Raw genomic sequence first — 14,197 nt, 5'->3', positions numbered from 1 at the left:
AATATTTCGTATATTTTCTTTCATTACATTTTTCAACCACCAGTAGATTTACACCTGACCCTGCTTATTGATGATACTAATTTTAGCATGCTCCAGTCCTAAACCCTTTGGCCATGAACGTGCTATTCACTGTTATGTTACGGCAGTTTATCAGCTGCATAACATGTTTTTTAAAATCTGAATGCATACTTGGCTATGAGTCTCTGCTAACTTATTTACAGAAATGGAAAAGTAAAGCAAGACATGACATATAGGAGATGTGGTCCGTATGCTCAGCTGATTTAAACAGTAGTAAGTCAGAGGAGCTAAACTAATTTATACTAGGTGATGTGTTGTGGAGCAGGACATTGGTGCTCCATAAGAACTAATGGAGGATGCAATAGGCAACAGCAGCCTCAGTGCACCATGAGATGGGGAGGTTTAAGATCCTGAGGTGAGTGAGGAAGGCTGCTAAGATGATCAAGAGGCTGTGGTGCAACATATATGAGAAGGAACTGAGGGAACTGGGTTTGCTCAGCGCAAAGAATGGAAAGCCAGAGACAGACTCTTCTCAGGGGAGCACAATGAAAGGACAAGAGGCACTAAACAAATGACTCACAAAGAAATTATGACTGGATGTAAAGAAAATTCTCCACAATGAGAACAGTGTAGCACTGGAACCAGAGATGTTATGAAGATATGGAATAGCTCATTCCTGCAGACATTTGAAACAATTAGATAAGGCTCCGTGGAGCTGAAGATAACCCAGCTCCAAGTACGATGTTAGACTGGAGACCTCCAGAGGTCTCCTCAGTCTTAATTTTTTTGTTTCTGGCTGGAAAGCCCCAAACAATATCCTAGATATGCTGGGCTGTTTCCACCTGATCAGTACAGTTGACCTATCCCTCATGTACTGTCCATTTGCTGAGGCTTTTCAGATGTTCAGCAGGATTATGCTGACAAACAAAGAAGTCCAGCTGCTCTCGTGAAGGGGCATTACCTGTTCAGCCCAGGAAAGAGCAATAATGATGCAAACACCGACAGCAACAGTCAGCCCTCAAAGACCATTTGAGATCACCAGAGTTGGAAGGAAAAGATACTGCCCCAAATTCAGGTTCATATATAACATTATTAAGAACACAAACAAGGGCCTCGTACACCATGAATCTGTGCTCCAATTAAAAGAAAATTATTCATATATCCCAATGCAAGTAGGCAGAGAATCTGTCTTCTTGCTTACATTAAGATGGCATGCCTTTAACTGCATGGTATAAGGAACAGATGTCCCAAGCGCTGTTTTGCGGGAAGCTGGCTGGATGCCGATTCAAATGCCATTAGAACTTGGCTTCTGGGTTTTTTTTTTCTTTAAGTGAGAGGAGGTGGAAAATAAATGCCATCAGCCTCTCAAGAACACATAAAATGGGCACCACATAATTCAAAAATTGCTTAAATATTAGCAGTTCCTCTTATATAAATAACTGGATTTTTATTAGAACTTTTCATCACATCAGATGTATCTGAGGGACATGTCGTGTCTCATTTTAAATGTTTATTTTGCCAGAGTAAACCAACCTAATGTATTCCATGAAAATTAAGCTTCCTTTCATAATGCTAATTTGAATAATGAGTGTGCAGCTACAGAACAGAGCCAGTGTATGGAACAGTGTTCACTGTGTATTCCGCCATAATAAGATGGCTTCCACATGGAGACTAGATGGTCATGCAGGGTGGGAAGGATCCTGCTGTGGCCATCAAGATTGCCCTTGTATGCCAGTGGATGCAAGTTAACAAACCCTTCCCCAGGGATAAGGAAATATTTTTTATCTAGTCTTTGATGAGTTCTGCTCTTGCACAGAAATACTGCACATAATGCTGACCGGCTGGTCAGGAATCTTCTGGAGAAATATTTTAAAACAGAAAAATATCAGTGAAGTAAATCAGTAAGCTGTTCACTTAAACAAGTGAGTTTTGACTTTTCTGTTCAAAAATTGAGATGTTTGGAGGAATAGAAAAGAAAAAAATAGTCAGTGTGCTTTATTTTGGCATTTCCAAAGTGAAAAACGTGATTTTGTTTTGAAGCTGTAACTGGAAGCTCCATATAGTATGAAATGTTGACTCAAACTGAAGATTTATAAAGGACAGTCTGTGGTAAAAAGTTAAACAAAACTGAATAATGCACATTCTTCATTTCATTTTTAGGAGCCAAATACTATCAGGTTGGATTTTTTCTCTTTTGATATCCCCTGATGTCAGGGGATGGGGAATTCTTTGGCTTCAATCTTCTCAAAAGCTTCACTAAACTTTCCAACGTAGCCCATTACTTTGAACAAGTGGCTTGGCACACTTCAGCTGGATGCCTCCTGTCCCACCGTGCTGCCAAGGCAGGGCTGCCATCTCAACAGATAGATTTACTCTCTAGAAGTGCCCTTCAGCCCATCTATTTCTAATTAAGAAGACTGGGTGGAAGTGGCTCACAAGTACGCAGCACCTTGCCAAACTGATCTCTAACATTTCTAATGAGATACATAAATAAGAGCCATTTGGGCAACTGGGCCCCAAGCTCAGTCATGGGGACTCAGGAGGTTCCCCTGCATCCACCAAGGAGCAGCCAGCAGCAGCTTCCCTTGTCTCCCCTGCCAGCCTGAAATATTGCAGAATTGCTCTGACATTTTATTCTCCTCTGCTGTTTACCTAAATTCATCTCTGCTTCCATTTAAGCTCATTACTTTGTTGTTCAGTCCTCACTGACAGATGAGGGTAATGAATCCCTGTCATCTCTGCAGCTCTTCCCATGTCGTTGACAAATAGGCCTCCAATGGGATTTTCTGCAGATTGAGAACACCCTATGTCTTCTTTCTTTAAGAAAAAGCAGCTAATACAACCCAACACTGGGTCATTACTCACCCACTAAAGCCCACTGAACTCATCACATGTATTGGTGTCTGCCTGAGAAAACCACAACACCAGACTCTTCTTGTAGTAAGAGATATGCTCAGTCTCTCATGGAGTAAAAGTGTGTGTGGGGAGGGCCACAGGTTCTCCCATTCCAGTGTAAATTAGAAGATGTGTCTTGCAATTTGTGGTATTTCATTTGTTCAACACCAGCGTATGAAAAAGGGGACTAAAACCTGACACTTGCATCTGCTACAGGCCAAGTTTCTGGCAAATGCAGCCTCAGGTCATTTCACAAGGACTTTGCCAGCCTCCTGCAATTTTAGTTGCCATCTTCTCAAAGCTCCTCTCTCATGTGCTGCTCCACACACAGACCCCAGCCCTGAGCTGGCTACAGCAGAGCAGCCCCACCACACACAATGCTCCCACAGCACCCTTCCAGCTTCTTGGGGATAGGGCAAGCACCATGGATCTGGGGGTGCGGCCACCTCGCACCTTTGTCCAAGCGCACCTTCACAGGACAGCATCCATGCTCTGCTACATGTGCTGCACCACTACAGACACCTCTCACCTCCAGCCCAGGCCCTGCCTTCCTGAAGGAATGATGCCTTCGATCCAGCTAGGAGCTTCTTTGAGTTAGAACAAGATTTGTCCTCAAATTAAGTAGGTGCCACCTTTCACAAAGTACATGAAAGTTTGCTTCCATCAGTCCTACAACACAGATCAACTTCTGTTCATCTCTAGTAATGACTGGGAAGACACCTTCCATGCTGGACAGGTTAGATATGATGTCCCTTCAGCAGCAGCACAGGGAGCTTCAAACCAACATAGGATGACCCAGTTAAAGACTTGAGTCCCACTCTGTTGATGCAGTTTGTGGCCCCAAGAATCTGAGCTTATTACTGCCTTCTCAGAAGCATCAATCTGAGGCCTATGAAATGAAGAGATGCTGTAGAAAATATCCTACACCTTTTTAACCCCTTGAGGAGCTTTGGTATTGATAAAACTACTTCTTTTGCAAAAGAAATATTGGCTACTGCTTTGCATTTGTTTAAACCAATATGGCTCCTGCACATGAGCATCATATTTAAACCTACATGGCTCTGCTGCACTTTGCTGTCCTTTGTTGGAGAGGGTGAATCCAACCCCTTTGAACAAGGTTTTAGATGACCTTCTTTGGAAAGGTCATTTGATACCCTCAGCCTTCACACTAGCCTCAAAACACTAGACTTCAGTGAACAGCTGGTTTTCTCCAGTCTGGAAATTCCTGATGCTTGCTGAATTTTTCAGGATAAAATAGTGAAAACAATTTTCTCCTCTTCTCCTTGGAGAGAGAATTCCCCGTATCCTTTACCCATGTGGCATGTGTATAAATATAATCTCCTTTCTCTTCTGGCAGCAATTCAAATCATGGGTTTTATTCTCCACCCCACCCAGATGGCAGTTACGGAATCGGGGCAGGAGGGAAGACAGGAGAGAAAACATATGAAATTACACAGGCAAGATTTAAAGGGGAAGGATAGACGGAAAAAATGTGCAGAAAACAGCTGGCTTCTTCCTAATTTGATATTTTCAAAAATAAAGCTGCACAAGTGAGACCCACTAGGTGATGTGTTTGATTGTAATTGGTTGCAAAACAGGCTAATTTTTCTTACTGTAGTCACTGTTTTCGTCCTTGGTCCCATCAATTGTACCATCTGGGTGCATCTGCAGGAAGTATTCCTGCTGGCTGAATAACCTTGTCACAATTCCTTTCAGCTGGGGTTCTGCAAAAAAATAATAGTTATTATTAGATATACCAAACATGCAGCAAGTAGCAAGACACCCAATTTGCTTGGCCCCCATTAAGCCCTGAGTAAATGTAGAAGGGCTCGGCAGATAAGACAGCTTTCTGTGATTCCTTTCAAGCGTAGTTGTAAAATATTCATATATACATAGACATACAGGCAAATAAAATGGAGATCAGATGAGCAGGTAAAATGCAATGCATAGTTGGTGCAGCAGAAAGTAACAGATTTATGGAACATTGCTTCACTGAAAGTTACCTACCAAATGAAAGTCTTTAGACAGCTTATGTATTCTAAATATGTCACTCGTTCAGAAGAATATTTGCTAGCAGTATTACAAAGAATTTGCTTATTGTTTCTTATTCTGCCTGTGAAGCCAACTACCTTGCTTTCTGTATGGTTGATTCACTATCGTGCAGTTCCAGTTCTATGCCAGTGAAAATCTAAATCAATGGTATTATAGTGGTGTAAAACCAAAGTAACCAAGTGCTGAATCAGGCTGCATGAGTCCAACTGTGTGGGACTCAGGGAGCAAAATCCTGAAAGGAACAGATGCAAGACACCTCCAAAAATTGACCTCTGAAGTATTTATGGGTACCTTAAAACATCTCAAAACTGTGCGTGTTCCTCCCTCCCAAAACACGTGCCACATGCTCTGGTAGATGAGAATGACTCTTTGCCTCTAACAGGGTCCTTTCCCAGCCCCTGTACATCATGAGCCAGCCATGGACTGGCTAGGGGCTTCCCTATCGCCTCTGCAACATTTTATACCTGTGCTGAAGAAAAGGAAAACAAAAAAAGCAGAAACAATTTGAACTCACATGACAGAGGCCTGCAGCATTACTGCCTGTCTCCCTGCCATCCAACCAATCAAACACAAATTAAGCGGTCAAAAATAAATTCAGTTTTAATCATGTGAGTCTTACAGTTTGTCACAGGCATTACTTCTGGAAAGCAAGCTAGCTGGCTACACGTGAACAGGCACACTAGCTGGATGGCAGAGATCTTCCTTGTGCGATGGGAGTTTGTAGTTTTCTGTGACCACCCACCAAAAGTAAATAAATAAGACCTAGTTATTGCTGGCTCAATAGACAGGAAAAAATCCAGTGTAGCATACCAAAATTTCATCAGCCTCCCATCTTTCATGCCTCTAGTGAGGCTGTTTAATAAGCCATAGTCATTATATAACTCCAGTCACGTTGTGTGTTAAGTGTTTCCATTAGGAGCCCCCGTCTCTAACAATTTTGCACTGCGCTGTACAACTCCCATCTGAGGACTGCACTCTCAGCCTGCACTTCTGCACAGGCAACCCCCCCCCCCCCCCCCCCCCGCAGCAAGCAGGGACCTTGGATGCATAGAGGCTGCAGGTGCAAAGGATTTCAGCTTCAGCAACCCTTCCACCAGCCAGGGGAGAATCAGGTACTATTTCATAGCTACAAAAGCCACTGAATAAATCAGTATCAGCTGGTTTCTACACTGCCTTAAAAAGTGATTTCATAGTAACCAAAGTGTTGTAGACTGTAGGCAGGCTTTCTCCCAGGAAGACAACTCCAGGACAGTAAATAATTGTGCCAGCCGTCTACTAAGAGCTAACATCAGTCAAACCAGTATGTCAAACAGAGACTTAGATTGAGCTAAGTGTTTTGCTTTCTTGTTACCAAAATGAAATATCTATTTTGTTGAACGCAGAAGCTTGATTTAACTTGCTTTTCTAACAAGCACATCAAAGCTAGTGGAAATGAAAAGTTGTATTCAAGCTCAGATGACTGTACCACCCTCCTTGAGCCTGTCCCCTTCCTCCCTTTTATCTAATACTGCAATAGTAAAGGCACTAATAGGCACTCTCTGATATGAGACCTATGCTTGAATCCCTGAATGAGTCTTAGCCTCATTTTTACTCTCTGGTTAAATTTTAATGCTTAAGTACTTTGCACAAAATGGAAGAGCTCCCAGCAGGAGAGATTTAGAAGATGCTTCTGCAGCCTGAGGCTTTCTGTGTGGTGGGGAAGGGGGGAGATCTTGTCTTAAAGCTCCTCAAGGATAAGACGAGTGGAGATAAGTAGAGATAAAAACCAGCCCTGACCCTTTCCCCTTTCTTGGGAAGATGATTTGGCTACAGGATTAAAGGCCTTTTCCTTCTTCAGGGCGCAAACTATACTTCAACAACGCAAATTATTTTGGAAGGACATGAAAACCTCTCCCAGTTTTACTAAATAGCCTATTGAGTGAAACATGGAGCAAATCTGCCCATCATGTCATTTCTAGAGTTTAGCCAAACAGCACCTAAGATCCCCTTACATCCAGGATATAGGTGCAAATACTGTTGCAGCAGAAGGCTAAGTGTCACTGTAGTAAAACACCAGATAAAACCCCAGCATCCCTTTTTGTTACTGATCTGACATAAACACACAGTCAGGTCTGATTCAAGCTTTAACAACTGCCCTCTTCATAATCCCAGGCTTTTCTAAGTCAATACCTGCCTAGGGACAGGTTGGAGGAGAAATCTTACATGTGCCTTTTTTCTGACCTGACCTGGTTTTGCTGAAGTTTGAGGCTCACGCCCAAACTCAAAGTAAAACTTAAGGGGAGTGAAGCAGAGAGCTCTAAGCCATACACAAAACCACCATGTTCCACCCGGCCCTAACACAGTCTGACAGTAGCAGCGTTCCTGTCTCTCCGCACTGCACAGATCCTCTTCTGCAGGAGCATCCCTGCTCCCCAGACTCATTTAGGAAGCAGCACCAGCAAACAAAGGGTCAGAAAGCACTTTGGAGACATACAGATCTCTCCTTCCCTGGTTTCTGCATTTCCTTGGGTCTCTTTCTACAGGAGAGAAATGCTGATGAGCGGCCACACCTTTGGGTGCCTACCTGAACTAAATACAAAAGTAGAGTAGAGACATGCACAGCCAACACTGAGTTCTCTCCTCTAACACAGAGCACAGCCCAGGAAGGTTAAGGAGTTGTCTGGGCAATGGGTGATTTATCTCACCTAGTAGAGCCATGCCTACACCTAAACTGGGCTTCCTTTGCATCCCAAGAATCAACAGGCAAGCCAGGCCAGGTCCATAGGGTCCTGAAACCACCTGTATCTCTCCAGTGATTGCAGGGGGACCAGCTCAAACACAACCAGCAGAAGAGCTACTTCCTACCAGGGAACCTCCTGTCTCATGTCTGGGCATAAAATGGGATATTGGGATTTGCCATTCATACAGCAAACAATGTGGCTGGGAGGCCTACAGACAAAGTTTTAGGTGAAGGCAGCTTTTAACAAGAAACAAGGATTTACCTATATTTCTCCCCAAAGCTCACTACAGAGTTATTACCTGAAGAGGGAACTGTATAATCACAGGACAGAATTCTTCCTGCTAGCCCAGAGGCAAAACCCTGCACATGACTTTTAAGAGGCTCCCTACTTTTGTCATATCATGTATTTTAACATCACTTCTTTCCACCTACAGAGGAATTTTATCAATCTCCCAGCATTGCTATCCCTTATGCTGCAGCAATCATTCTGAAAACTTCAGTTTGTAGAAAAATCTCAAAACCAGCAGGTCTCCTTGTCAATTAAGGATGGTGGGACACTCTGAGAAGTCAGAACAGAAAACAGAAAGACAATGAAATAGACTGAGAACTTTTCACAGTTCAGCAATAGAAAAAAGGAAGAGAACAACCCTTCCCAGCAGACAATATTCCCAGTGCTTACTGGAGCAGTGAAAGAAAAAAATTTAAAATAAAGCCCCACAACCTTGATACTTTTATTTGTCTAAAGCTCCCTCAATGATACTGCTCCTGGCTATAACCAATAAGTGAAAGAACCAAACGATAAAAGAAAAAAGTACAGCACAAGTAAGCACAAACCCTGCCATGAGCACTTTCTTTCAAGAATTCACCAGGAATCAAATTCAAACCTACTCTCTAGCCTCATTCTTGTACAGGACGGGGGACTCAGATCCTCTTGCTTTTAAAGGAGCAATACTGCATAACACACTTGGGATAAACCTATTCCTCCCACTCAGGCTCCTCCGTACACTCTTCTGTTTTGCCATAGGAGAGGCTTTCCCTGCAGAAATGGAACTGAACTAACATGGACAAGGCTTCAGCACCAACTTAGCGTCTCCCTAAACAAAGTCAAATACTTCAGAATGGATTTAAGAAAGAAGTTATGACTGCCTTGATCCCAAAGTATCAACTAAACACAAGAGATTTCCACACAGCATACATTCCCAGTGCAGACCCCATGCTATTAGGATTCCCATGAGATATGCCAAGGAGTACTTTTACTCTTATAAGTAATACTGTTACACTTTAGGATGCTTACTTTAAAGATCCTCTTCTGGTTGCTCGTACACAGCTGTTCAGGGCTGGGGCCGTGCTGAAGAAACCTCAACAGACCCTCTCCTTACACCAATGCAGTAAGCTCAAATCCTTCAAGCATGGTGTTCCCAGAAGATGCAGGAGCAGATCACCCCCAGGAAGCATTCCCAAATGGGCACAGTCACAGTGTAAAACAGACCAAAAAGAGTAAGAGGAAGCAAGAGCTAAGCCATGGCTCTGTTCCTGGTCTGCAGCATCTGCCAGGCTAGGCTTTTCCCCAGGGTGAAGACATGGTCCTCAGCAAATAACTCCACTTAGAGCAGTCATCCAGTGACCAGCTCACTACACATCCCCTGAAGGGAATCCTGCTTGCTCCCCTTTCCACAGGCCAAACTTACTAGCTCTGCCTACCCCGCTTTTAACTTTCTGAGCCCTTTGACACAGCTGAAGCTAACTAAATCATGATCTGATTGCTAATCTCCTTGTCTCTACTTAAATGGTAATGTGATGCTGCCATTATTTATTTCAGCTGTCCTACTGTGGAGCCTTAAAGTCATCTAAGTTCACCAACAGTTGCTATGCTTCCTACCTTATTGTACAGCTATACAGTGTTTTTCACTCTCCTGGGGCTTGCCAAGGACATGATAGGTGCAGGGTGCTCACGCATACTTTGTTTGATCTCTAGGAACGTGCTCACAGAAGGCCAGGGGATCATGCCCAAATCAGCTACCCCACAGGGTCACATCCCTCAAACGACAGGCATTGCTGAAGGTATTCACTGTGCGCTATGGGGAAAAGAGCACGAGCTCTGGCAGGGACACGGGCAGAAATGGTTCCTATTAGAAATATCACTGGCTCTTTAATGACCTTTTCTTTTAGTTCTGCTATTTAAGGTGACTATGGAACTCACCTCATTAACTAGAAAATGGAGAAACACAAGCAGGATAACTCCCCTTAATGCAGAGAGGAGCTATGAGGCTATGCACCAACACTGCATTTAGCAAAGCCCCACTGAGGACACTAACTCTTGCTTATTCCCATCAGCAAAGCAGCAGCATAAGCCTCACGGTGAGGAACCCTATACTCTAGCAAGCGCTCTAGGGTGGCTCAATCCAATCCAAACCCTGAGCTCTGGAGGACCAAGGAATAGGGCACAACATTGATTTCCACCTGAGACTCCATCCTGGAAGGCAGTCTGCCACGGCTTCATTTCTTGCAATTCACAGAATACCTCTCATTACGGCAGTATGATAACCTGAGGCTGCAGCAAGCCAGACCCCACTTTGCCTTGGGCTGGGCAATCTAGAGGGACTCAACAAGACCCCACTAACACCTTAATCTGAACTCTCTGAGTTAATGGTAGGGATCTCAGAGGGGCTGCTTTTCAATGACCTCTTGAAAAGATGAAGGGCTTAAAGACCTTTCAGGGATTTGAGCCACTGGCTCCAAGGATTCTTGCAACTTATAGCGATGCTCTGGTTGGCAGGCAGGCCTCTAGTTGAGGTTCCTGGTGCAGAACTGCTTTTAAATCCACTCCAGAAGTTACTGTGCTGGGTGCCACGGGTACTCTCTGTTGGTTATGGCATAAACTCTGAAGCTCTTCGGGTTACTGTTCTCTGAGCAACAAGTTGTCAAACAACAGAGGACTCTGCTATCTCAGACAGCAAGAACCCATTTTATATTCAGCAACCTGCAACAAGGTAGAAGGAAAGTACCTACTGCATAATTTCAACAGGAGACTTTCCTGTTTGTTTGCTCTCTTTTTCTGCAGCAGGACACGCTCTGACTCAACACCTCTGCCTGGTCTTAGCACAGCAGGGCTGTCAGGGATGCCAGCGACAGGCTCCCAAAACAGCCCCTCTGGTACCTGCTAAAGACATTGGTCTGGCAAAGACAGAAAGCATCTCCAGTCCTGATCTGAACCATGGCTGGGCATACTGCTAACTCTTTTCTGCGCCTGAGCAACAGTTTTGCTGAGGATGTGACTGCAAACACGGGACCTGTAATACATCTCAGGAGCATATTTCACCTAAATGTTCTTTAAACATTTGTTTATTGCAATTAAACATTTTAGCCTGGAATTTACACATTCCATTATTCTTATTTTCTCCCATTCAGGCTGCAGCTGTCATAATGGGAGGTTGATTTATGACTCACCCAACCAGCACTCGAATTCTTAACACACCAAAACCAGAATTCAAGTCAGAGCGTAAACTGCTCCTCATTTACTTAGATTAACTCCACGATTAAAGTGCCACCGCAGGAACTGCAGTTCCCCTCCTCTGAAAAGGATGCGTTCCAGAATACTCGATAAGCCAAATACTGCAAACACATGCAGACAGAGAAGGGCACCGAAATCCCTCCTTCAAGTACAGTATTAATGAAGGCTTGTATTAACTCGACACAAAAATGTATCAGTGAGCTCCATGCAGATTACTATGGTGACAGGAATCAGGAAGAAGAGAAGATGAAAAGCTGAGGGAGAAAAATGTTGGGTTTTTTCCCATCCAGGAGCTGCTACGTTTTCCAGGGTGTTTGCAGTTAAGATGAAGTGGCTGTCTCCAATTAAATGCATCACTGTCGGCATAAGTTTAATAGCTCAACTCACTACGATGATTCACTGAATCCACCCAAACTGGGAAGCTCAGGAATTACAGCACTTGCAGCTGCGACAGGCGCTGCTGCCCTTGAAGACCAGGAGTGTGTTTCCCCCCGGCCGAACACCTTGCCCAACTCTTCCAAGCTGTGACCACGGTGGAACATGAGCCTTTAGCACATGCTGTGCATGGGTCTCTGCGACTGCACATGCAGTGAGTCATGCACAAAGCAGGTCGAAGCCTCCTGAGCCACAAGCAGGGATCCTGGGGGACACTTCAACTGTGTCACTCGGGTGCGGAGGTAGAAAATCCTGCTGCAAAGTGCTGAGCATTTTCAGCTCCCACCAGAGTCACTAAGTACAGAAAAGCTTGCAGGCAGAGGCAAGGAGGACGTTTCCCAGCCCCACAGAATGTTTTCCACACTGTGGCTAAACTCAGCAAAATTGTTCAAAGCAGAAGGACACGCTCTGCCTGGAGGAAGCCCACAAGCAGGTGACTGGAGGGACTGGGCTATGCAGCCTGAAGCATCCTGAGGAACAGGCAGGAAGAGGGCAAACGAATGCGTGTGCTACAGAGCCGAAGGAGGCAAAGAGCATTGGTGGGTACTTGCATTTGGGCACCTCCTCAGGCTGCCTGCACAGAGGTCACATCACGGTGGGCAACGGCGGCTGCCCAAGCATCAGGAGGGGCTCCGTAGCAAAGCCAGACATCCAGCCCCACCTTGCAAAGCTGCCACGAACCCCTTCAGTTTAGATACAGCCGTTCAGCTTAACACATGAGCACATCACCCAGCCTGTGTGTAGGATGGAGAGATGTAAACAGACTGACTGACTGATGTTAAGAAATTTATTCCCAAGATCTGTGACTCTGGGGGCACCACACAGTTGATCCCCACTCCTTTCCCCATGATGCAGAACAAAGGCCGTGCCCAGCTCCAGTTCAACGTGATTACAGGGTTAGTGTCACCCTCCAATTACAGGGAATTTATTTTGAGAAGAAAATTACTCTGGGACAATAGGGCTGCATGGCACACTCATATATTTACTCATCTCAAGTGCGAATCTCCACCCAGGGCTAATAACTACAGAGAGACAACTGGTGTTTCCAGGATGCATTACATGAAATAACAGGCTGTGCTGACAGGGATGGCCTCTGCGTTTGAAGGACAAGCTTCCGAAAATGACATTTCCCTAACTCAGAGAGATGATGGGCTTAAGCCGATGACAGCACCCATCAAAGCAATCACCTCCTGTCACTGTCAGTGAGTCACTAGAGCAGAATGGTACCTTGTAGGCAAAAAGAGCATCCAAAGGAGTGATTTCCTTTCCTGTGCTGATGCCTGAAAGGAGGAATAGTAATTAGCCCTCCAGCACTGAGCACAGCTGCCTGCCTGCACCCCTCTACCAAGGAGAAGACATGTGCAAAGCTCTGCACTATGCCTGCTTTGCTCTTACTAAGATGAGTCCCTCCAGGGAAGTCCATTTCTCACTTGTAGAGTAGGTGGAAAGGATGTGGTTGCAAGGCACTGACATTTATGCAGGCCCTCCCATACCCAGGAAATCAGCTTTACACAGATGTTAATACAAGTCTGAGGTAAGGGGCAGAGAAAGGAGTCATATAAAGCATTGAAAATTGGGGGTGCAACATGGGACCACTGCTACTTTTCTCTTCCAGAACACCCTTTTCCTAGAAGCCTATGGATGTTAGGACTTAGAGAAGTCAACATGCAGCTCACTTGCTCTCCAAGCTCCTGACCCCATGTGACAGCCACCTAAGGTCCAAGGCTCAAGGACAAAGAGGTCCAAAGTCTTGGATGGGTTTTCCTAGAAGGTAAATGCCAAACTAATGTACATAACACATAAGCTACTCACTCTGAGCAGTCCCTGCACACAAGCTAAGGACGAGACGGCCAGCACTGCAGGGCCAAAAGAGGCCCCCAAAGACCACCGCAGGTGAAAGGAATGGGATGGCAAGTGGAAGAGGACTGATGGCCTAAATGCCACCAGTTATTTCAGCACAGAATTGCTGGCTACCTCTAGGTGAAATTGTCTAGCTCAATATTTTAATTGTCAAAAAAAATTCAGAGTAAGAGCAGCTGAAGCTGTACACAAACTCTGTCTCATCAATGGGGGAAAAAAAGACATCTGAAAAGGGTAAAAGTTTGATTTTTTTCTTTTGAGACAATATTTTGTTCAGAAATTTAATGGAAAAAAAAGATGTTAAAAGAGTTGGAGATGAAAGCCAAAGTTTCATTTTAAGTAGAATGAAATATTGCATTGGATCTGAATCCCCTCCTCCGCACAACCTTTTTTTATTTGACCAGAGAACTAAAAAATCAATTCTTCATACAGCTACACTCCTGGGTCTGTCTTTGCCTCCCCCAGGACACAGTTTGTGTTGCTCTGTTGATCCAGTGTGTTTTACCAGCAGTCAAAATTTCAAAACATTTCCCTTTAAAGAGCACTCTTCTACACCTGTATTGACTTGAGCTCTGATAAGGAGAAAACCAAAGCCTGACAGGAACAGAAAGCATAAAGGAGAGATGTAGGGCTGTTTCTGAATTTATGCAGGGTGAGCTTTTTCAGGTAAGGGAATTAAAAAAAATGAGAAGTTTAATGGAAAAGAA

The 14,197-nt window shown here is 44.4% G+C and overlaps 1 protein-coding gene across 3 annotated transcripts in view; it reads right to left on the bottom strand.

Moving 5' to 3' along the window:
* FGF12 (fibroblast growth factor 12) overlaps positions 1-14,197 on the bottom strand; it is a 145,383-nt gene that overhangs the window by 76,834 nt on the left and 54,352 nt on the right. For 2 of the 3 annotated variants that reach the window (XM_059822623.1, XM_059822622.1), the window contains exon 2: positions 4,527-4,637. In XM_059822623.1, coding sequence (XP_059678606.1) covers positions 4,527-4,637 — 111 coding nt within the window. Of the gene's footprint in view, positions 1-4,526; positions 4,638-13,223; positions 13,239-14,197 lie in introns of all 3 variants that reach the window. The other variant, XM_059822624.1, reaches the window with a different exon arrangement.

The sequence above is a fragment of the Gavia stellata genome, chromosome 11 (genome assembly GCF_030936135.1).
Source record: "Gavia stellata isolate bGavSte3 chromosome 11, bGavSte3.hap2, whole genome shotgun sequence".
Classification (NCBI taxonomy): domain Eukaryota; kingdom Metazoa; phylum Chordata; class Aves; order Gaviiformes; family Gaviidae; genus Gavia; species Gavia stellata.
Note: the sequence above shows the minus strand (reverse complement) of the source record. Positions and strands in the feature narration are given on the sequence as shown.